The sequence below is a fragment of the Corvus cornix genome, chromosome 28, assembly GCF_000738735.6.
Source record: "Corvus cornix cornix isolate S_Up_H32 chromosome 28, ASM73873v5, whole genome shotgun sequence".
NCBI classification, from domain to species: domain Eukaryota; kingdom Metazoa; phylum Chordata; class Aves; order Passeriformes; family Corvidae; genus Corvus; species Corvus cornix.
The window spans coordinates 3,985,841-4,009,563 of NC_046356.1; the positions used below are offsets into that span (position 1 = coordinate 3,985,841).

Sequence of the window (23,723 nt, forward strand, 5' to 3'; positions counted from 1 at the left end):
CCATGTTGGTCCAAGGTGTGACTTCCATTACCAAAGAGCCACAAAAATCACGACAAAGCAAGAAAGAGATAAGGAATTCCAATTTGTCAGTGATATTCTCCTGTAAGAGTTTCTCCTTCCCAGCTTTTGCCAGCGATCAGAGCCTAAACGAGCTCCTTTGTGGCACCTTCAAGCAGAGTTTGAGCCCTGGAAAGGCTCTTTGCTGCAAGGTGTGCAGTGCCACCTGTCCCCTTGGCACGGGATGTCACCAGCCCCCGGTTGTGTTTTGCAGGAAGCTCTGCCAGCCCCAGAACAGCGGCGGTTTCCAGGGAGAAGCGCCTTCCCTGAGCCCTCCGAAGGACACCGTCAACTCCAGCTCTCCCCCTCAGGTGGGTGATCCCCCTCCCAGCTCCAGCCCAGGATCCTTGTGCCTCCTGATGGATTTGGCTGCTGGATGTGGGTCCAGGCTGAGCTGTGCCTGTCTGCACCCTGTAATCACCTGCTGCTGGGTCAGGAGGTCCTTGGGTTTTTATTTCTGTTTTATTAAGTTGGAGTCTAATTCTGGCTTTTCCTCAGCATCTGTTTCTCCTTTGGACGTGGGGAGGATCTCTGACAATGGGGCTCAGGTTTAGTTTTAAGGGCTAAATTCCTTTTGCAGTGCCTCCATCCCTCCTGGAGTTCCTGGGAGAACGAGCTTGTGTTTTCCTCATTACTAATAATTGAGTGGAACGAAGCTGTAATAAGCAACTCCCAAACATGGTTGAGTTATTAAAACCCTTGACCTTTTGCAGCCTAATTGCTGTGACAGATCAGGGGCAGGTTGGGCTGCTCCTGGCTCAGAGATGCCAGAGCACAGAGCTGTGAAAAGAACATTTTGCCTGCTTTTTCCATGACCATAAACCACGGAGGAGCCGCGTTTGACGCGTGTCAAGCGGAGCCTTGTCCCCGCTTCTCCCGGTATCTCCCAGCACAGGCGTTGCTGGCGTTGTGAAACGTGTGCTGCCTTCCCTTCTTGCAGTGTGGGTCAGCCCAGACAAGTTGAGTATTTATTCTTCTCCTGCCAATGGAATGTGTAATGCCTACTTGTCTGGACAGACGCACCGGGGATTAGTGGCAAAGAATATTAACAGGTAAAGAAATTATGTGCTCTCTGGCGCTGAGAGGGAGGCAATTCTCTGGCTGAGAACAAGGACTGTGTAACTTGTTTGCCAGGTAGCTGATTCCAAATCCTCTCCTGCTCTGCTGTGGGCATGTTCCTTGGTGAATGAAGAATGATCACCTTCAAGTTAGCTCAGAAAGTGTCTTTTTTTTAAGGTTGAAAAGTCGTCTCGCTTCTCTGGCTCTCCATATTTTAATGATTTAGAGGTCTTTAGGGTGAGGTTTTGATCTCTCAGAATGACCCAGTTGAAACTTTGGGTGGTTGATTGGGTTGGATTTAGGAAAGGCTGGTGAAACAGGGACAATCCAATGTGGAATATAAATGTTTCCAGCATGATTCTGTCGTGTCAGACAGCAAACCACAGCATCGTGAGCTGTCACTTTTTTAATACTCTCTGGCTGCAGTTTCTATTTAGAGAAATGGTTTTTAATGGGTGCAGTGCCAGCAGAGGATTGGGATTTGGTAGGCTGGAATGCAGAATATTTTGGGAAAGCTCAGCTGTGGAATGAAGGTGAAAAAGAAGATTGGTCTGGTAATTCTAGAAAACAGATGTATAGAACCCTCCAAACCAGAAAGATGAGTTTGGAGAAGCTGATATTTGTCGGTTTTAGAGAAGAGGTTGTAAAATCTGGCAGTTTTTTAGTTCTGTCACCTGTTCAGAGGCTGCAGTCGGAGATGGCCCCTCCTTGGGGAGATGGACACGGGGAGTTCTGGGAAGCGATGTCACCAAGCCGGTCGGACGTGCTGTCCTTGCCCCTTGAGCTCAGTGGCAGAACCAGCAGCTCTTCCTTAATTACCTTGACAGGTGGAAAGAATTCCTGGCACTGAGCAGTGTCCTCAAGACCCCTGAGTTAGCAAAGAGAGATAAAATCCAGGGGAAAAAGAGGGCATTAGGGGCTGCTCCAGCCATCTTCCAGCTGCATTTCAGTGATGGAGCAACGTTTCCATTCGCAAACATGCCGCGGTCCTGCCTGAGACAGAAAGAAAATAATGGATTATCCAAAAGAAATATCCAGAGCTATCGCTTGTTTTCCTCTGGGCACTAAATAATCTTTGGCTCAGAGCTGTTGCAGCCCCAGAGCTGCCAGGTGGGCACACACTGAGGCCTGGCTGAGGTGGTTGTGGCTGGCATGGGCTGGGCTGAGCCTGATGGATGGGTTCTTCCATGGAGCAGCTTTTCCAGGCTGGAGGCAGCTGCCTCCAAGGTATGGGTACAGCTGGGAGCCACTTCCTTCTCTGCCCTTGTTCAAAAAAGGGTTGCTCAGGTCACGTTGGCCCCTGTGACGCGGCTTTTTAAAAGTGCTGCAAAAGTCCCCTTGTGCCTGAAATTCTGCGAACTGAGCAGTTGTCACTTCCTCCCCTCTTCCGGGCAATGCCTCGTTCTTGAGAAGAGGAAGGAACAGGGAAGGGGTGAAGCTCTTGGCCACAGAGCTGGGAATAAAATGTAGAACTGGTGAAGCCCTCCGTGCTCCAGAGGGCTGAGCACATTTTTCCTCAGCAGGGACTTTGGGGTGCTCAGGACAGATATTTTTATCACAGAATCTCAGAATGGTTTGGGCTGGGAGGGACCTTAAAGCTCATCCTGTTCCACCCCCTGCCATGGCCAGTGACACCTTCCACTGTCCCAGGTTGCTCCAAGCTCTGTCCAGCCTGGCCTTGGACACTGGCAGGGATGTTTCCACTCTCTAATTGGCTGGGACAGGGGGAGGCTGCAGGGTTTGAGTTCCAAAGGGCTGGCTTTGAAACAAGCTGCAGTGAGAGCGGGCTGGGTGGCACGGCCTGTGTGGGGATAATCAGGGAGGTCAGGAATTGCCGATGGGGTGCTGGGATTCTTTAAGCTCTCCCACCAAACTGTGGGCTCTGAGAAGCAGCTTGGGATGGAGAAGCCGCGGATATTCCCTTCTCCCCTGTATTGCACCACCACCTAGTGGTACCATCCAGCTCCACTCCTGCACCTTCAACACGATTTATTTCTCCTTTTTCTTCCCCCCCCCGCTCTGAACAGAAACGATCCCAACCTCTGGAGTTCATCGACCCCCTGGCCAACAAAAAGCCCAGGATCTCGCATTTGGCTCACAGAACCCAACCCACTTTCAACGGGAAGCTGAATTCCTCCAACGGGAAGGACACCCCGGCCCCCCCTGCCCTGCCCCCGGCCCTGCCGGAGCCGGTGAGCTCCAGCTCCACCCTCCCGGCGCTGGAGCTGCCCAGGCCTCACGATCCCCTCTCGGATGTCAGCAACGACCTGACTCACAACGGCAGAGACTGTGAGAGCACGGAGCCTCCCGACAGACTGAGTCACCCCCTGCCCACAGACTGTGCCCAGAGCAGCAAACACAACTGCGGCTCCTACGTCAAATCCAAGAAAAAATCCAAAAAGCACAAAGACAAGGAGAAGGAGAGGAAGGAGAAGAAAAGCGAGGAGAAGTGCAAAGAGGAGAAGCAGAACTGTGAAGTAATAAAAAATGCTGACTTAGTTAGTGTTCCCCAGGAACAGGTCCCAGGTGAGTGGGGGCCGAGAGGTGCTTTGGTGTTGGCTGGGCGTGATCCCAGCATTGCCTGGAGGAATGAGCACGTCCTGGGCCATCCCAGGCGCTGTGGGGACCCAAATGCCAGCGCTGTCCTCCCTACAAATCACCAGAGGTGCTTCCTCTCCACAGAGGGTATCAGGTTTTTCCTGTTTAACCTTTCGTGCTGTTTGGAGCTGCCTCAGAGCGTGTCATGTTTCTCCTGGTTAAATTAAAAGCTGGGATAATCTATGGGGATGAAAGGCTGGGAGCAGTGGGAAGAGCAGCGCAGCGCTTGTGTTGGCTGTTGTGATGACTGTTGTTTGGATTTCTAATGAAAAGTTACTCACAAAAGCTTTTAATATTGGCTACAAAAGGAATGATAGATAAACCTGGTGATAAATGCTGTTAAAGCAGTGGAATACCAGCTCTTCCAGGCTGGAAAAGCTTCCTTCCATCCCACTAGGGCTGGGAATTTATTTATTCAAGGACTGACCCAACAGTGAATCTCCGTTGAGGTGGGATGAAAACATTTTCCACTCTCTCCAAGTCAAGTCTGTGCACTCTTAGAAGTCAGAGCAGAGAATATTTCTTGACTGATCCCATCCATTCTTTTTCTTGCTGCTTCCACATTTTCTGCTGTTTGTTACAGCTCCCCAGGGTACTGGGACTTTCTCTGCCGCCTCTGGGAACATCTGTTCAATTCCTCTTGGCGTTTTCCTTCACCCTGTTACCGTTTTCTACATTCCCCTTCATGCTTGGTGCATGAAAACCCTCCAGTTTTGGCTCCAAAAAGACAATACCTTGAAATGGAGATTCATCTGTTGGGTTCCTGGAAAGGGAGAGCTTCTCAGGGCATTGGGATTGAGCTGGTCCCAGCCCTCCCCTTCCCCACAGGCTTTGCAGCAGTGACAAAATGCACTTTGATGGCTCAGCAGTGATTCCTGGGGACAGTCTGTGGGGTTTGATGGTCATGTGGCACTGCAGAATTGTGAGAATTCTTCTACTTTTGTGTCACTCCCAGTTTTTTCTGTGAATGTTGCGTTTCTGCCACGTTGTTTCTGTTCCCCATGAGCCTCTGCAGTGGTTCTGGAGGGACACACTCACATGTTCTCTCTTTAATATATATTTTTGTGTTATAAATACCCAAATACCCCAAATCCTTGGGAAACTGATGAGCCTCCACCACCTTTTCTGCTTCACTTTACAGTTTAATTCCTGGGTTTTTGTTAATTATTAGGAGTTGGGTTTTTTTCCTGCTGCTGTAGTGAGGTGACAAATCCGAGCTGGACTGGGAGCAATCACAAACAGGATGTGGTCAGTCCTGCTTGGATCCTGGACAGCCAGAACTGGGATGTTTTCCTTCTGTGCCTTGCTGTGGGTAGCACCAGCCCCATCCTGCTCCTTCCCCAGTTCCCCCTGGGGCTGTAGGGAAGCAGAAAATCACAAAAAGTTTGGGTTGGAAGGACCTTAAAGCTCATCTGGTTCCACCCCCTGCCGTGGGCAGGGACACCTTCTGCCAGAAGTGGGAGTTTCTCCCTGGAATTTTGTTCCAGAGGCTCTGGAGGGACCTTTGGGGTCCTTTCAGTCAGTAGGTGGCACTCACAGGCAAAACAAACCTCCCCGTGTCCCTTTCCTTCCACCATCCTTAAACCCTGTCCTGCATCTTCCACGCTGTGGTCAGGAAAGGAGGAAAATCGGGAGGAGCTGCAGCAGGAGTTTGGGATTGGGACGGTTTTAGAAACGCTGGGTTTGTGCCATCCTCCCATCCTGCTCAGGAGAGCCTTTCTGTGGAAATTCAGAGGAAAATCCATCTTTTTAGGGATGCAGTCAGGGTACTGCTGACTCAGGTTGTGCAGCTGATTCTGGTGAGGGCTTGGAATGTAGCACCCAGTTTGTGGAAAATATCCCTTTCCAAATGTGGATCCAACCGCTTTCTTCCTCCACATTTATCCTGCAGTGTTCTGGGGATGTGGAGGATGAGTCTGCCTTAGGTTTATTCTGTTCTTCCTTCAGTTCCTGAACATTCTTAGCTGAGCCTTCACTAATGCAGCTTCTGCTTGGATTTGTGTGTGGAGCTGTGTGAGGGGAGACCTGCATTCCCTAAAAACCTCTCTGTGGTGCCCTGCAGGGCTCTGGGATATTAATTCAGGAATCTCCCCCTGGGGGTACCCACAGAGGAATCTCTCAGGTGTAGAAGCAGGAGAAAAGAAGGTTCACCTTGCCCAGCTCAGCTCTCTGGGCTCAGGGCTGTGTTTTCCTCGTTCCCAGTGGTGCTGTCGATGTTATCCCACTCCAGGCACTGTTTATCCACCAATTAAATGCAGATTTTTTTGCTGCTCGGTGCACTGGCTGATGTTGGTGTTGTTTTGCTGACAGACAAAATACTGGAGGAGCCTTGAACTCTCAACCACCTTATTGTGGCTCCTCTGCCTCTGTCAGTTCCAAGCAAAACAGAAACCCTTTAGAATTCCATAAACTGTATATTGCAGGGGAGTTTTATGAGTTTGAAGCTGAATTGCAAAGAGCTTTGAAGTTTAAGAACGTCTATAAACAAGTCTTTATTTTTTCAGGTTTAAATGGAACATGCAATAATTCTAGTGTACCAACATCAACTTCAGAAATGCCAGATTATTTATTGTAAGTATGTTTATCGGTTGCTTCATCACTTTGGGATCGTGTTGCAAGCTAAAAATCACAACATGCTGGGGATTTTTGTTGGACTTTTTGTGTTATTTGCTAGAACTTCATTAGGTGGGTGTAAGAAAAAGAGCAAACCCAGCTCTGCAGATCAGTTGTTGAGACTAAACTTGGTATCAAAGCTGGTTTTTACCTCCTTAAGGAGTTCAAGGTGATCTCCTGTAAATTGTTGAAGTGCTTCGAAAAACATTTCATACCTTAGGGGGGTTTGAAAGGTTTAAACATCTCCATGTTGCAGCTGGGAGCTCAGAGAGGGAATAATCTGCTTTCGTGCTGTGGAAGACAGGGCAAGGAAGGATTTGGGGTGGTTTGCTAATTCTTCCCCTCTTCAGAGCCAAGATCATCTACATAAAGCAGTGAAATATTCTTTACTGGGAGGCTCTAACCCCTGGGTTAGGATGTGAGTTGTTTCACCTCTCGACTCTTTAATCAGATCCCCTCGGGGTTAATTAAACAACTGAAGCCCAAAAATCCCTGTGAAGGAAGCCCAAAATCTGCATAAACCCAAACCTGTTCTAAACAAAGCTTTGGGGTGGGGAAAAAGTTGTAGCTGGTGGGGGGGGAATTCTCTGTGCATGTCCCAGCCTGGGGGTTGTTTCCATCAGAGCTGGTTTGGCTGTGCTGGGATCACTGGGAGGGAAGGGATGGAGGAGGAAGCTCTGGAGCAGATAAAGGCTGCTGGTGTGGTTTCTGCTTTGCTGGGCTGGATCAGCCATACAAGCAATGCCTTCAAGGTGACATTTTTCGGGCCATTCTGAAGAATTTGGGTGGCTGGGGGTGTTTTTTTTCTCTCACCCATGTGCTGATCCCTCCCAAAAAGGGATATTGCAGCTCCTTGGGCCCTCTGCAAAGGAACTGGGGGAGGTTTCTGAGCGCTGGGAGCTCTGTGCTCTCACCTGGTGTGACCTGACTGGTTTGTGTCCAGCTCTTCAGATTCTAAGAGCTGTCACTGCTGTTTGATGCTTCATCCTGTGTGGATGGTTCTTTAGCCCAGCCCCTGGCAAGGAGTCAGTTCTAGAAGTTTAGAGCACTTAAAAAGTTAAAGCACTGAAAGTTCCCCCTGAATTTGAGGCCTAAATCAGCTTTTCCATGGTCATGCACCGAGCTGGCCCTGCTGCAGCCGGAGCAGGGAGGCAAATCAGAGCCATCACCTACCAAAAGATGAGTTTTACCTTCAGAGAGGGCTGCAAATGTCAGCTTTAATGGCTTTTTGTTGAGCAGAATCACTTCCAAAAGGCCCCCAAAGGCACATCAGTTCAACCTGAGCTCAGGGCACATCGAGTGTCTCCAGAAGGTGCTGGAAATAGAGTTGCTGGTGGGGGAAAAAAAAAACTGAATAAAGCTCCTCACCGTGGTTTCTTGTCGTGCTCTTGCCACATAATCACCCTGCGAGCGTTTTGCAACGATGGCTCAATGCTTTTTGTGTTCCTTTAAAGACTCTTAACACTGGAAGCATCGTATTCCTGCTGTTCCAATGCCTGGCACAGATGCAGAACTCCATGTTCTGCGGGCCAGCAGGAGTTAGAGAAGCTGTAGCAGCGCTATCTGAGTGTCCTCCTCCACCCCCAGCTGCTCCCAGGCTTGGCTGTACCTGCCTCTTCCACCCTATCTGGCACAGATAGGAAGTTTTGGGAGCAAGCATTGTTTGTTTTACAGGAGGTCAGGGCAACAATCCCTGGTGGTTGCCTCCATAATTTGCTACTTTAATGCAAGTCAGGATGAGAGGAAACGGCCTCAAGCTGCACCAGGGGAGGTTTGGATGGGATGTTAGGGAGAATTTCTTCACTGAGACAGGGAACCACCGTCCCTGGAGGGATTTAAGCCGTGTGGATGTGGCACCTGGGGATGTGGGTTAGTGGCGGCCTTGGCAGTGCTGGGATTTGATCTTGGAGGGCTTTTCCAGCTTTAATCACAGAATCCCAGAATGGTTTGGGCTGGAATGAGCTAAAGCCCCATCCAGTGCCACCCCTGCCACAGGCAGGGACACCTTCCCCTGTCCCAGGTCGCTCCAAACACTTCCAGGGATGAGGCAGCCACAGCTTCTCTGGGAATTCCATACCAGACCCTTCACAGTGAAGAATTCCTTCCCAATATCCCACCTAAACGATCCCATCATTCTGAATTACCCACAACTTCTGTTTCCAGTCACCTGGCAGGCTCATCCCAACCCCCCCCCGCCATGCTCAGCACTGCCACATCCCAGAGAGAATTCCCCCCCAGACCAATTCCCCTCAAAAACCCATTCACCAAACCCTTTTTCCCCTGCAGAAAATACGCAGCCATTTCCTCCTCGGAGCAGCGTCAGAGCTACAAGAACGACTTCAACGCGGAATACAACGAGTACAGGGACTTGCACGCCCGGATAGAGCGGATAACCCGACGGTTCACCCAGCTGGACGCCAAGCTGAAGCAACTTTTGCAGGGCTCTGAGGAATATAAGGTAGAAACAGAGCTAAAAACAGCCGAAAAAGCTCGTTCTGCACGTGGCAAAGCTGCAGTTCTTTGATGTGCTCTGTTTGGGCTGGGTCGGTGTCTAAATTCCAGCCTCAGAGCTGCTGGGGAACGTGCACACAGCTGACAGCTTTGGGGAACGCTCCTAGCCCAGCTCTGCGCTGCTCCTTTTTCAGGCTGGAGCCACATCATGGGACTTGTTGACAAGGAAAGGCCTCAGTGAGACAATTGGTGTCCTTAGCCAAAAGCTGCTGGAAGCTATTAGTGTATCCCAGCCAGAAAAACTCATATTTGCACATATGGGAGCGTATCGGGGCTGGAAGGGGAGTTAGCACGGGGTCATCTGTTCCTCTGCAACCTTTGATCTGAATAATGCAGCATTATTGGACTTGTCGGAGTGGTTTTTAAAGAGTTTTAGCTATTCATTAGCTTGAAAAAGTGAGTCTCGTCGAGGATAATAAACAGATTTTTACAGAGCACCTATTGTGCTCAGCACAGCTTCCTCCCTCAAACCTCCTGCCCTTCTTCTCCTTGCAGAATTCCTCACTGGATTGTTTTCAGATCTTTTTGGGGGGGGGGAAAGAATATCAGTTGGGGCTTTGGGAATGTGAATTATCCTGGAATCCAGGTGCTTGTCACAGGTAGTTCTCATGGCTGGGGAGTGGGGCCTCATCCTTCTGTGTTAGCTCCAGGATATCCATGGAATCAGAGCTGGTTGTGGCCATTGGATCTCCCCAGGGATGCCATGGAGGGAGCAGATTTCAGCTGGAATTCGGAGGAATTGTGTACATTGAGCCATCAGTAAATACCTGCTGCAGAACTGAAATTCATGCCCTATTTTTTTTTTTTTTTTTTTTTTTTTTTTAGACCATCCACGATCAAATTTTACAGGAATATCGGAAAATTAAAAAGGTAAGGGAATGTCCTTGGCCACAGAAGGATTTTGGGCGGTGCCCCTGGTGTGACTGAAAGAGATGGGCCCTTGCCAAGAGCAAACCCAGGCTCTGAGGCAATTGCAGCAGATCTTTGTTCAGCTCCAGCCTGTCCCTAAAAGCAGATCAGAAAGGGTTTGGGGGGAGCTGGGAGTGCTCCATGGATCCCAGGGATCGCTGAGCCGTGGCCGTGGCACAATGGGTGTGTTCAGCCAGGGCCTTTATCTCTCCAGGGAAGGAACAGTTCGTGTTTCAGATGCACAGGCTGAGGGATAACAGGATCCTCTGGGATCTGGGGGCTGCTGGGACATGGGATCCGAGCTGGGATCAGTCTCTGGAGCTCTGTCCCCAGATTTTTGGGGTTTGGGGCACATAAAATACCTTAAATTTCAGTATTTTTCTGCAAAGCATCCACACACCAGTGGGAATTGGGGGTTTTTCCTTTAAATAAGTGAATACAGTCCTGAGCCCTGTCATCCTGGGGGATTTAGGAGCTTTTTGAAGAGATTCCCTGCATGTTGGAAGTTCATCTTTGTTCCAGAGGCTGTGAGGTGGGGGCAGAGGGCAGGTGGGGATTGAAAGCCCAGTTAGGTGGAGCCTAACTCTGGTGTGCTTCTTCCCTATGATGGGGCTCCTGGAGCTGGATCATCTGAAAAGGGCTTTTATTCTTGGCTGGGTTTGATCAGAACAGATCTATTTTAAAGAAGGGTCTAAAAAAAGCTTTTTTCCATGGTCATATCCGTGGCTTTAAGCTGAAAGAGGGGAGGTTTAGGTGGGATAGGAGGAAATTCTTCCTGGTGAGGGCAGGGAGAGAATGGAATGGAATTCCCAGGGAAGCTGTGGCTGCCCCATCCCTGGCAGTGTCCATGGCCAGGCTGGAGAAGGGAAGGTTCTGGGAAGACCTTAAAGCTCCTTCCAGAGCCCACAGGGGCTCCAGGAGAGCTCAGAGGGACTTGGGACAAGGGCTGGAGGGACAGGACACTGGGAATGGCTTCCCACTGCCAGAGGGCAGCGATGGCTGGGATATTGGGAGGAATTCCTCCCTGCGAAGGTGGGGAGGGTTTGGGATGGAATTCCCAGAGCAGCTGTGGCTGCCCCATCCCTGGAAGTGCTGGATCCAGGGGCTTGGAGCAGCCTGGGATGGTGGAAGGTGTCCCTGCCCATAGGATGAGATCATCTTTGCCTTCCCTCCAACCCAAACCATCCCATGACTGATTCCATGATCTGCTTTGTGCTGTTGAGCCCACCTGGGGCTCAGCCTTGATCTGTCCAGAACCTTTCCTACCTCTGCATTATTTCCATTTGTTTGTTTGTTTTGCAGACAAACCCCAACTACAGCCAAGAGAAGAACCGCTGCGAATACCTCCACAACAAACTGGCCCACATCAAAAAACTGATAGCAGAGTATGACCAGCAGCAGTTTTAGCTGCCACTCACCCCTGGACTGGGTAGGGCAAACCAAAATCCAGTCACCCTGGACGTTACGTTCCCTTTTATACGCCCAAAATCCCTTTCAGAGACGAGCATTAATTCCTCGCAGTTGAAGAACTTGGGGATGACTTTAAGATGCCAGATCTGTCATGTCCACGTCCAGCACGCTCCTCCCGAGTTTTTAAGCCTCTCTGAATGTTGGAATGTAACAAATGGATAACAAAAAAAAAAAAAAAAAAAATCACAAAAAATACCCAACCAAACAAAAAAATTCTGCTTATTTGAAGCCAGCGTTTGACACTTAAGGGAAAACTTGCCTAAAGTGACCGAAGCTCCCACAGGTTAAGAATCTGTAAAAAGTTTGGCATGAAGTTGTAATTCCCCCTGGCCCAGCTCCACGTGGGTTACAAATTGTCCTGCAAATGGTGAGGAACTGGAATTGCTGCTAGGACTGTTCGGAATGAGAGCTGTGTGCTCCCGGCTCCGCGGAAATACACCACGTTCCCTGAGCTCTCCTTGTCTGTCCCTGCTTTGTCATCCTCGGGGGGGAGGGAATTGTGGCAGCACAGGGGGTCCCCTGGGGCTCAGCACCTTGGCCAGGGAAGAGGTGGATCCCAAAAAAACAAAACCCCTCCCAAAACCCCTTTTTTTCAATCCGCTCTGTGCGTTTGGGTGCAAACCTTCTGCCCAGTCCGCCCAGTTCACCTCCAGCTACCAGTGCTGGGAAGATGGAGACCTGTCTGGCTTTGACTTTTCTAATTTTCTACCAAGGCAGCCAATTTTATTAATTGCTAATGAGACTATGGTCTATTTTTGTATCAAAAAAAAAAAAAAAAAGAGGAAAGAAAAAAGCATCTTTTTTCTAAAACTGTGCCTCCCTTTTCCTTTTAGGCCAAGTGCTTGGGACCCTTTCCTTGCAGTATTACTAAAACTTACCCAAGAGTCACCCAGACGAGTGACTTTATTCCCTGATCCATGAGAGGAGGGGGTGGGGGGGTGCTCTGCTTTCTCCTGGGATATTTTTTTTTGTGTGTGTGTGTCTTTCCAAGGCAGCAGCAAATCCTTGTGGGAGCAGTAAGGTGCTGTTTTCCCACGCGGATCCCTTCCACCACTGGTGTGCTTTATCTCAGCCAGCTTCTCCCTGCAGTCCTGCTTCCTGATTTTTTTTTTTTTTTTTTTTTTTTTTAATTCTTTACTTTGGATTGAAGGGAACGTTTTAGAGTATGGCCAGGGTGTGAGAAACACTCCGAAAAGCACAAAGGTGTCCTTTAACTCTGCTGTTCCTTTCTTTCTCTCCCCTCTCCCCTTTTTAATCCTGCCAGCCTGTGGGATTTGACTTCTTCCCGCTTCCGTTTATCTCAAAGTAAAGGATTCCTTCCCTGTGGAGTCTCCTTCCCTTGGAGGTTGCACTGAAGAGCCTTTCACCCTTTGAAGGAGAGGAATGGCAGAGTTAAGGAGGGAAACACTTCTTACAACAAGGAGTTATTTGAGTTTTTTCCTGCCCCAAACAAAACGTGGGTCCATCTGCTGTATTAAAAATAGGTGATAAAATTATTAATTATTATTATAATTATTATTATTTCATTGTTGTCACACAGCCAGGGCCACTGCTTTTGCTTTGTCACTTTATTCTGAGGTCTCTCCCTGTGCATCCAGCGCTCAGTAGGGCTTTGCCATCCCCTTCTCCAAGGGAAAGGTGACAGCCAGAGGGACACGGTGGCCGTGGCCCTTGGAATGCCACTGGAATGCCACCAGTCTTCCACTGGTCCTCAGCCCCAAACCTGTGGAGAAGGAGGGTGGGAAGAGATGCTCTGCCCAAGGAGCACAGGGGGAGCACCCCAGAACCCCCCCAGGGCGTTCCTGCTGGGAATCTCGGGGGTCAGGATTGCTTTGCTCCCGTCCCTTCCTCCCCAGATCAAATCAAAACCAAATCAGGGAGCGTTTGTGCAGCACCACCTGCCTCTGGTGCTTCTGGAAAACGCTGGGAGCTCTGGAGGCAAGGAGCTTTTGTCTGGAAAATTTCGTGCTCCTGCTCCGTGGGGCCTTGCCGGGAATCCCAGCCGGGAATTCTGGCAGCGGGGTGGGCGCGCCCGGAGCCGTGGGGATCTGGGAGGGGATGAGGAGGACCTGGGATGTCACAAACCCTCAGCCCCGCTGTGGGATTGTCACTGCACAGCCCGGCATCGCCGGCCCTGCCCAGTGCCGGGATTTTGGGGTGGAAAAACTGAATTTCCCCAGTGCTGGGGCTTGGTGGGGGCTTCGTTCCGACTGCGGCGGAGGCGGAACTCGGGATGGCAGAAGAGGCAGCAGCTACAAACCCAGGATGAGTAAATTCTTCCATGGAAACACTTCTCCTGATCCTTAATATTTTGAAAGGAGGGGGGTTTTTTCCTGTTGTTGCTTGGGGGGGGAGGGGATAGAGATGGATCTCAATCTTTATACATCTGCTATAAGATATTTTTGCAAACAGAGTTGTATACAAAGATGTATTGTGTACATTTACATGTATATTCTGGAACTTCTAAAAAATTTGAATATAAAAAAACCCCTGAAAATATTTAATGAATTATCCAAACTGTGAGACCCAATTAGCATCCACCAACTTCCTGCTTCACTTTTCTTTTGGACTGTGTTAAAGAATTGTAGTCGAATCTGCCTTTTTTTTTTCTTTTTTTTTTTTTTTTTTTTTTTTTTTTTCTTTTTAGAGACGATGAAGCTTAGGCAAAATTTTGTGCTTTTTGGGTTAATAGAAACCAGTTCTAGGTGATTAAGTATGATCTTAACTTATTGATACTGTGTTTTACTTTGTAATATTGTACTGTGGATAAAAACTATATTGAGCCATGGAGTTGGAGTTTACAAAAGAGCTTTTCACTTTGCCAAAATGTTACAATTTCAAGGCAGCATAGTCTTCAGCTTTCCTAATCTTTTTTCTTAAGAGCTAGTGTCCTTTTTTTGTACACTAAAAAAGCTGAATGCTGATTTTGCAACATATAATAAATTCACTGTATTGGAAAACAAGCAGACAATAAGGTTGTGGATTTCTTTTCAGTGCTTCTCCCTGCAAGGAAACTCAAAAGGGAAAGGTGATAAATGGCTGGCGTGGAGCTTGGAAGCAGGAAACGGGAAGGAACCGGGTCACTTGAGTGAGCTGAAGTGTCAGAGCAGGGAGTAGGTAAGAAAGAGGAGAAGGGAAGAGGTGCTTGGAGCGGGCCAGCTCCTTGGAACGCTGCGCTGGGATCGGCCTCCAGCCCTGGCACGAGCTGGGGGGGGCTTCCCGCTGCAGCACCGGCCGGGTTTTTGGAGGAAAAGCTGCTTTGGAAGAGGCGCTGGATGCTGCTGCTGTCAGCCTGGAGGGTCCGTGGCCCCGGAGCAGCAGGAGGCTCTGGGATGCTCAGAATCCACGGAGGGGCTGCTGGGGCAGTGAGTCTCATCCTGGGGATGCTGCTGGAGCAGGAGGTGGGGATGAGCCTGGCACGGACCCTGCCGGAGCTCTCCCACCTCCTCCTGCCCGGCTGAATCATCCCGCAGAAGCTGGGCTGTGTCAGGACTGTCCCTTTTCTTGCTGTCACCAGGGATTGCTCTGGCCCTGCCTTCGGCTGCATCCCTGGGGCTGGATGGAGCAGCAACACAAAATCAAGGATAAAACTACTCAGGAGTGTAATAGCCTTGGAATCGCTGCTGCTTTCCTGCTGCCTTCCCTTCCTGGAGCAGAGGGTGACCAGCACAAACCCAAGGGCCAGAGGCCACAGGTGCTGGCACTGCCTTCCCTGTGTCCATAACGTGTTCACTTGGGTTAAGTGCTGGGTTCGGGATTGTCCCTCCAAACCAGACCGGAGAAGGTGACAATAATCCAGGGATCAAATAACGTTTTATGGAGTCTTGGTTTATTGTTTAAAAGGTGTCCTTGTCCTTGCAGCTGACACGGCAGCACCAGCATCCGCACGACGAGACACCGGTGGGACTCGGCCATGGAGCAAGAGCTGAGCCCAGGCTCTTGCAAATCCCCAAATCCTCCAGTTTTAGTTTCAGATGTGGCTTCTGAGCCAAGCTCTGCACCCCAGGCCCCCTTCACCCTCTGTGAGCTTCCCCCGGGGCGCTGAGCGGATCCAAGGCCGGTTCCTGCCCCGCGGGGCCGCTCACACAGGAAGGGTCCCCATCCCCTCCCAGCTTTCCTGGGGAATTCCTCCCAACCGCTGGCAGCTCCGGCGCTGCCCGGGGTCACGCATTGAGCTCATTAACTCGGAGCTGCCCCAGTGGAAATTTACTGGCTGCGTTTGCTGTGCCAGAGCCAGCCGGGCTCCTGCCGCCGCCGCCTCCTTATCGGCACCGCCGGGAGCCGGGACCGCCGCGCCGGGAGCATCCCCGCTCTCCGCGTCCTCCCGGATGGCAAAACCGAGCCGGGTGCAGGCTCGGGAGGAGCCCTGGGCTCTGATAATTCACTGATAACTCGGGTCACACCTGGGAACAGTCACTTCGCACCACATCTTGCACAAACTGCCCCTAATTTGGGGTCATGCAGGCGTGGGAAGGCCCTGGCCAGGTTTGAGGGATGCTGGAAGCACGGTGACAGCACCGTGGGCGTTTTTTTCCCTGTGGATGTTTTTTCCCCATGGGTTTTTTCCCCTGTGGATTTTTCCCTCGTGGGTTTTTCCCCGGGCACCTTTCTCTGCTCGTGGCTCGTTTACAGGAGGAAGCTCATTAGAATAATTCGTCCTTGCCACGGTCCGATGGCTCTGGTCCCTCTCCCAGAGCAGCTGCTGCACCTCCAGCGCCGGGCACGACCCCCAAAATCACCCCCTGCTCCCTCCCTTCCAGGCGTGGGTCCGACCTTGGGCACGCAGCGCCCGGAGGGCGATGGCACAGGGAGAGGGAGGAGGATGAGGAGCTGCCAGCATGGATAATGAAGGGCCAGAGCCTGGGATTATATTACACGAGGGGAAAAAACCCAACCGTGGAGGAAGGAAAACGTGGCAAGGGAATGCTGAGGCTGTTTCAAGGCACAAATCTGGGGCTGGCGGGGTTGGCCTCGACCTGTTGGGGGGGGGGACAGAGGCAGGAACCCCCCAGCCGAGCCCTTCCCAGCACTCACAGCATCTCCGGCTGCTGCAGGACCAGCCCCTGAACCTGCTTATAATGAAGCGCCGCGGAGTTTGGGAGCCCCCGGGGGGGGCTGCGTGGCCTGGATACCCACCCCGGGGCTGGAGCGGGGGGTCTGCTGGCACCGGGGGGTGGGCACCATTGCTGGGGGAGCGGGGCCGGTCGCTATGGCTCCGCTACGGCTCCGCTGGCCCCCCGCCAGCCCCCGGCAGCTGGGGAGCGAAGGCACTGGGCGGCCGGCCCGGGCTCCCGGCCCATGGACGCGTTGGGCGAGCGGGAACAAGGGAGCCCCGCTCATGCGGTGCCGAGCGTGGGAGGAGTGGGAAGGGAGTGGGGGAAGGAACAATGGTGGGAGTTATGGGAGGGGGGCGAAAAAAAAAAGTAAAAAAATAAGAAAAAAAAAAAAAAAAAGAGGAAAGCAGTGGAAAAATACCAGTTCTGGGCCCCTGGCAGCGCTGCCCGGACCCTCCCCGCCCCAGGATTATTGTACAAAGAAATGTTATTTTTGTTTCAATAATTTGCTGAGGCACTGGCATTCCAGCGCGGGGCTCGTTTTGTCCTCCAGCCCGGCACCAAGGGATCATTGTTCCTCCATGGCCAAGGGGCCGGACGCGGCCCCCGGCACCGCCGTGCCCTTCACCGCCGCCTCTCCCCGCGGCCGCCCGGCCGCAGGTGCCCTCCGGGGTCGGTCCCGGTGGGTCCCGTCCCGCTGCGTGCCGGAGGGTGGGTGGCGATGGCAGCGAGCCCCGAGGAGCGGGGTGGGTGGCGGAGGAGGGCAGAGCTGTCCTCGCCGTGTCTGCGGGGAGCGAGGGTGGGGAGGGACCCGGGGCGTTGCTCCGGCTCCGGGGGCCCCTTTGAAGCGGGGCGGGCCATTGAAAGGCAGCGGGACCCCGGGGGCCGCCAGCGGGGGGGCGGCCACGGCCCCGTTCTCTGCGCCGGCCCCGGGCACCCCCCGCGCTCCCCGGGCCCACACGGGGGGGGGGGCGGCCTCACACGGGGGCCGGTGCCCCCCGGCAGCGCCGGCGGGGACCCGGGGTGGGCGCTGGAGGGGCGGCGGGGGCTCCGGCGAGCCGTGACTTTTGGGGTGCCCACGCCAGGGGGCTCTGGGGTGTCCATGCCAGGGGCTGTGGGGTGCCATGACCTTCGGGGTGTCCCTGCCGGGGGCTCCAGGGTGCCGTGACTTTTGGGGTGCCCACGCCGGGGGCAGCAGCAGGATAACAGGGGCTGCCGGGGCAGCGCGGTGCCGGTGCGGGGCTGGCAGCCCTGTGGGAGCGGCGCCGTGGGAAGGCGCCCGCGGGTCCCGGGCGCAGGAAGCCGCCGGCCCGGGGCTGTCAATGGCCGGAAGGCGGCGGCGGGACCCCCGGTCCCGGCCCGGGACCGGCCCCGGCGACACTTCCCCTTCCCGGGTCAGCGGCCGCTTCCCCCTCCTGCCCGTCACCTCCCGCCGCCCCCCGGTACGAGCGGCCGGCGTGGTCCGGGGAGCCCCGCACGTGCCCCGGCACCGGGGGTCGGGGGCTCGGGGGGGCCCGGGGGGTCCGGGGCTGCCGGTGCCGTTGGGCACGTGCGGGGGGCGCGGCCGGGCGGGGGCGGGGCCGGGGCGGGGCCGCGGAGCCGATTAAGCGGCGGGAGCCGGGGCGGCCGCAGCGCGATCGCATCGTCCCCGCGGGGCGGCACCGGACACCGGGCACTGAACACCGGACACCGGCTGCCGGCACTGGGCACCGCACACCGGGCACAGGATACCGCCACCAGACAACGGGCACCGGGCGCAACCACTGGTACCGGGCACCGGCACCGACACAGACACCGGCTCCGGCTCCTGCGCGCCCGGCGCGGCCCGGCCCGGTGAGTGCCCGCGGCGGAGCGGGACTGACCCCCGGAGAGGTTCGGGTTTGCGGATCCGTGTCCCCCCGCGCCCTCGGCGGGGTCAGCTCTCGTCCCGGTGTCCCCCGCCACCCCGGGGTGCTGGGACACCCGCTGTCCCCAAATCCCCTTTCCCCTGGAGAGGGACAGCCCTTGTTCCCATGTCCCCTGTGCCACCCCGGGCTGCTGGGACAGTCTTGCTCCGATGTCCCCTGGGACAGCTCTGGGAGTGGAAACAGCCCTCGTCCCCATGTCCCCTGCCTCATCTGTCACCCCAGGGTGTAGGGACCGCCCCTGTCACCGAATTCCCTGCATGCCTGGGAGAGACAGCTTCTGTCCCCACGTCCCCTGCACGTTCTGACATCCCCAGGAGCAGGGACACCCCTGGTCCCCGTGACCCCTGTGCCACCCCAGGGTGCAGGGTTGTCCCCACGTCACCTGGAAGTGCCTTCTGCCACCCCCAGGGATCGAGGGCACAGTTCCCACGTCCCCTGCAGCCCCCGGCCCCCCGGCGTGCAGGGACACCCCATGTCCCCTGGGAGCATCCCTAGTCCCCCACGCCTTCCTGTGCCACCCCCAGGGAGGGGACACCAGGGACAGTCCCTGTCTGTCCCGCACCCCTCGGCTCTCTGGGCCCTCCGTGAGGTCCTGGGGTGAGGGTGTCCCCCCCAACTCCCCCCCTGTCCCGGGACACGCGTGGGAAGGGGCTGCAGTGAGCGTCCCAGTGCCACCACCAGGCTGGGAGGGCAGGGAGCCAAGGTCCCCACGGGCGGCACAGCCACGTCCCAGCAGGGCGGAGGGCCCGGGGAGGGCCGGGGGGGTGGCCCGGCGTGCCAGGCCAGCGGCGCTGACACCCATTTCCTCCTATTGCAGCTCCAGGAACAATGGCAGAGCCGTTCCTCGTGGAGAGCCCCAACGTCACCTACAGCAAGGACTTCATCGAGGCCAAGTACACGTACAGCACCGTGCACGTCTGCAAGGAGAACGGCGTCACCAAGGTGGGCAGGTGGCGGGGGGCCCGGGGGGCTCGGGGGGGGCTCTGCTCGTCCCCTCTGTCCCCAGCTGTCCCCTCTCTCTGTCCCAGGTGCGGCCGTGCTCCACCCGCTTCACCTTCCGCACGGGCCGGCAGGTGCCGCGCCTGGGGGTGATGCTGGTGGGCTGGGGGGGCAACAACGGCACCACGGTGACGGCGGCCGTGCTGGCCAACAAGCTGGGGCTGTCCTGGATGACCAAGACGGGGCGCAAGGTGGGTGTCCCCAGCAAGGGGAGGTGTCCCCAGTGTGACCCCAGTGAGGGAGTTCCCCCCCAGTGTGACCCCTGCAAGGTGGGTGTCCCCAGTGAGATCCCAGCGAGGGGGGTGTCCCCAGCAGGGTCCCTGCAAGAGGTGTGTCCCCAGAGTGACCTCAGTGGGGTGGGTGTCCTCAGTGTGACCTCAGTGGAGTGGGTGTCCTCAGCGTGACCCCTGCAAGGGCCGTGTCCCCGGGGTGTCCCCAGAATGACCCCTGGGATGGGGACACCAAGCTCGGCTGCACCGGTGTCCTGCACCCCGATCTCCTCCCTGCCCCTGCGAAGGGGCTCCGCAGCCCCAGCCCCCAATTTGGGGGTGCTGGGACCCCTCCTCTCCCTGCCATCCTCTCATCCTTGCCCTCCCCATCCCAGAAAGCCAACTACTACGGCTCCCTGCTCCAAGCCTCCACCGTGTGCCTGGGCACCGGCCCCTCCGGTGATGTCTACGTGCCCTTCCGGGACCTGCTGCCCATGGTGCACCCCAACGACATCGTCTTCGACGGTAGGTGGGACACGGGGGGGACCCCACAGCGGCACGGGACACCCCGAGCGCTTGGGTCACCCTGTGTCCCCCAGGCTGGGACATCTCCTCGCTGAACCTGGCGGAGGCCATGAAGCGGGCGGAGGTGCTGGAGTGGCCGCTGCAGGAGCAGCTCTGGCCCCACATGGAGAAGATGAAGCCCCGACCTTCCATCTACATCCCCGAATTCATCGCCGCCAACCAGGAGGAGCGGGCGGACAACGTCCTGCGGGGCTCCATGGCCGAGCAGGTCCTGGCGGGCGGGCAGGGGAGGGACAAGGGCCATGGGGGCGGTGCCACCGCTCTGACGCGTCCCGGCCGTGACCCAGGTGGAGCAGATCCGCAGGGACATCCGAGACTTCAAGGAGAGCAGCGGGGTGGACAAAGTCATCGTCCTGTGGACGGCCAACACGGAGAGGTTCTGTGACATCGTGCCGGGGCTCAACGACACCGCCGACAACCTGCTGAGGGCCATCGAGGTCAGGGGGCGGGCGAGGGGAGCGGGAGGGTGACAGCAGCACCGCGGTGGCGCTGAGCTGCCCCGTGTCCCCGCAGCGAGGCCTGGAGGTGTCCCCGTCCACGCTCTTCGCCGTGGCCAGCATCCTGGAGGGCTGCGCCTACATCAACGGGTCCCCCCAGAACACCTTCGTGCCGGGGGCGGTGGAATTGGCCGCCCACCGCCGCGTCTTCATCGGCGGCGACGACTTCAAGTCGGGGCAGACCAAGCTCAAGTCGGTGCTGGTGGATTTCCTGGTGGGCGCCGGGCTCAAGGTACGTGGGGACAGACAGGGGGGTGTCCCCAGCCGCAGGGGACAGGGGGTGACCTGCCCGTGCCCCCCCTGGCCAGACCAAGTCCATCGTGAGCTACAACCACCTGGGGAACAACGACGGCAAGAACCTCTCGGCACCACAGCAGTTCCGCTCCAAGGAGATCTCCAAGAGCAACGTGGTGGACGACACGGTCCAGGCCAACCCCATCCTCTACGGCCCCCAGGACAAGCCTGACCACTGCGTGAGTTGGAGGCTTTGGGGGGGGGATCACACACACACGTGGGGGGTGACAATGGGGGTGACGGGGACGTGGCTTTGGCAGGTGGTGATCAAGTACGTGCCCTACGTGGGGGACAGCAAGCGGGCGCTGGACGAGTACACGTCCGAGATCATGATGGGTGGCACCAACACCATCGTCATCCACAACACCTGCGAGGTGCGTGCGGGGCCACCGGCGTGTCCCCAGGGTGTCTCCAGGGTGTGTCCCCGGGGTGTCCCCGGGGTGTCCCCTCAGTGCCAGGGTGTCTCCTCACCCCCTCGCTGCCCGCAGGACTCGCTGCTGGCCAGCCCCATCATCCTGGACCTGGCCATCCTGACGGAGCTGTGCCAGCGCATCACCTTCTGCACCGAGGCCGATCCTGAGTTCCAGGGCTTCCACAGCGTCCTCTCCATCCTCGCCTTCCTCTGCAAGGCCCCGCTCGTGCCCGAGGGCACCCCCGTGGTCAACGCGCTCTTCCGCCAGCGCAGCTGCATCGAGAACATCCTGAGGTACCCGGGGTCCCCGTCCACCACGTGCCACCACCCCGGTGCCCATGGTGGCACCCAAAGGCTTGCAGGGGGTCCCAGTGTGGGATAGCCCAGTGCCCATCGTGGGGTGTCCAAATCCAGGGGGTCCTGGAGGCCAAGGCCTGGGGTGCCCAGTGCTGGGGGTGGGTCCCAGTGCCACCAGTGGGTTCCAGTATGTCCTGGTAAATGATGGTGCCAGTGCCCAGAGGTCCTGGAGATGCCCAGGACCAAGGTCCCAGCACGGATGTGTCCCCATTTCTCAGTCCTGGGGTGCCTGAGGGGAGCAGGGTCCCCATGCCCAGGGTGTCCCAACACACAGACCCTGGCACCCAGTGCTCAGCGCCTCCTGCACCAGTGGGTCCCAGTCCCTGATGCCCGGGGGGAGCCCAAAACAAATGGATCCCAGTACCCAACACAACGGATCCCAGTGCCCAGCACCAGTGGCTCCCATTGGGTCCCAGTAACCAAAGCCTGGGGTTCCCAGTGCTTGGGGGTGCCTGGGGGATCCCAGTGCCCAACACCTGGAGGTGCCCCGCTCCAGTATCCCCCAGTTCCCATCACCAGCACATCCCAATGCCCAGAACAACCCATCCCGCTCCCCGCCCCGTGCCCAACGCTCCGTGTCCCCCGCCCGTCAGTGCCACCTCCCCGCCCTCCCCCAGCCCCGGGGTGCCCACCCTGACCCCCTGTGTGCCCCCAGGGCCTGCCTGGGGCTGCCCCCCCAGAACCACATGCTGCTGGAGCACAAGATGCAGCGGCCGGCGCCGAGCCCCAAGCGCGCCTGTCCCGGGGGGGCCCTGTCCCCTGGTCCCCAAGAAAGAGAGCAGCGCCCGCCCAGCTCAACGGGCACCCCTGTGCCCCCGGCCGGGGCCGCCCCGAGCCCCCCTGCACATCGACGGCGCCGACTAACCCCGACTGCCCCGTGCCAGCCCGGAGCGGCTTTTTAGGGGGGTGGGGTGGGAAGGGTGGGTTTGGGGGGGACTGTTCTCCCCCACCCCAAATGTTGATGGCGACTCCAAACTGTGAAGCTTTGTACCCACCAATAAACCCGGAGCACAGCGTGACCCCTCCCCCGGCTTATGGGGTCCCTTCACTTGGCTTTTGGGGTCCCCTCACTTGGTTCTTGGGGTCACCCTCATCTGGTCTTTGGGGTCCCCCAGATGGTTCCTGAGACCCTCACCTGGTTTTGGGGTCCCCCTCACCTCGTTCCTCTTCAGGTCTTCCTCACCTGGTTTTGGGGTCCCCCCACCCCCAACGAGACCCAAATATCGCCGCCTTCTGAAAAAAAATCAAATTACATTTATTGATGGCGGGGGGGGGGGGGGAGTGTTGGGGGGGTCGTGGGGTGGTTTTTTTTTTTTGGTCATTTTTAGGCCTTTTTTTCTTTTTTTGCTCCTTTTTGTATTTTTTTCTTTTTTTTTCTTTTTGGTTCTTTTTTTTTTGGGGGGGGCTCCCCCATTTTGTTTTGATAAGCAATGGGGGGGGGGGCTAAAGGCTTAGAAATGAGGGGGGGTCCCTACACAGAACGACTACGCCTATGGGGGGGGGGGTCACCCCTATGGGGGCTGGGGGGCTGCCCCCCACCTGGGGGGGGCACGAGGGGGACCCCCAGTGCGGGGCTGTACAGGGGAGGGGGGGTCTGGGTGTGGCGGCGGCATTTGGGGGGGCTTTTTGGGGGGGGAGGTCAGGGGGGGCTTTGAGGTCCTTTCTGTTATAAAAGAGGAAAAAATCAGCAAAACCAAAAAAAATCAAAAAAACAAAACAAAACAAAAAAACCAAAAAACCCCAAAAAAACCCAAAACCACACCAAAAAAAAAAAAAAAAATTCCTTCATATTAAAGTGGTCCCTGGGGGGGTCGGGGGGGCCCCGGTCTGGCGCTCGGGGGGGCCGGGGATCACAGTGCTGGCTGAGCACACAGACGGGGCTGGGGGGGCTGGGACCCCCCGGGGCTGGGGGGGCTGCTCTGCACTGGGACCCCCCTAAAGAGCCCGAGGAGGAGGGGGGGGTGGCTCCATGGGGGGGGTTATGGCTTGGCCCCCCCACTCCTTCCCCCTCCCCCAGCACAGCCCAGATTTGCGGGGGGGGGGGGGGGGGGTCTGCACCCACATTGGGGGGGCTGTGCTGGTTCTGCCACCCCCCCCCCCCCCCCCCCCAGGGTGTGGTTTGGGGGGGCGGCACTGGGAGAACTGGGAGGGAGTCACACCCTCCCAGCCTGGGGGGGGCACAGCTCAGTGAA

At 56.1% G+C, this 23,723-nt stretch overlaps 2 protein-coding genes across 2 annotated transcripts in view; both read left to right on the forward strand.

The window, feature by feature from the left end:
• Positions 1–14,180, forward strand: part of ELL (elongation factor for RNA polymerase II) — a 53,597-nt gene extending 39,417 nt beyond the window's left edge. Inside the window, exons 7-12 of the mRNA XM_039565989.1 lie at positions 272–368; positions 3,144–3,642; positions 6,219–6,285; positions 8,614–8,785; positions 9,664–9,708; positions 11,050–14,180. Coding sequence (XP_039421923.1) covers positions 272–368; positions 3,144–3,642; positions 6,219–6,285; positions 8,614–8,785; positions 9,664–9,708; positions 11,050–11,154 — 985 coding nt within the window. The 3' untranslated portion in view covers positions 11,155–14,180. The remainder of the gene's footprint in view (positions 1–271; positions 369–3,143; positions 3,643–6,218; positions 6,286–8,613; positions 8,786–9,663; positions 9,709–11,049) is intronic.
• Positions 14,181–17,870: 3,690 nt separating this feature from the next.
• ISYNA1 (inositol-3-phosphate synthase 1) lies at positions 17,871–22,550 on the forward strand. Its single transcript, XM_039565990.1, has 11 exons — positions 17,871–18,104; positions 18,996–19,120; positions 19,207–19,368; positions 19,782–19,911; positions 19,986–20,179; positions 20,259–20,408; positions 20,485–20,700; positions 20,777–20,941; positions 21,023–21,136; positions 21,251–21,468; positions 22,187–22,550. Exons 2-11 carry the CDS (start codon positions 19,007–19,009, stop codon positions 22,431–22,433), a joined length of 1,710 nt encoding a protein of 569 aa, XP_039421924.1. The 5' UTR covers positions 17,871–18,104; positions 18,996–19,006; the 3' UTR covers positions 22,434–22,550.
• Positions 22,551–23,723: the final 1,173 nt, after the last annotated feature.

Excerpts from the sequence above, each read along its gene's own strand:
- ISYNA1 (XM_039565990.1), top strand. The coding sequence starts at position 19,007 with ATGGCAGAGCCGTTCCTCGTGGAGAGCCCCAACGTCACCTACAGCAAG. Across the intron at positions 20,180-20,258 it reads GGGGCTCCATGGCCGAGCAG|GTGGAGCAGATCCGCAGGGA; the intron begins GTCCTGGCGGGC and ends GCCGTGACCCAG. Across the intron at positions 20,942-21,022 it reads AGGACAAGCCTGACCACTGC|GTGGTGATCAAGTACGTGCC; the intron begins GTGAGTTGGAGG and ends TGGCTTTGGCAG.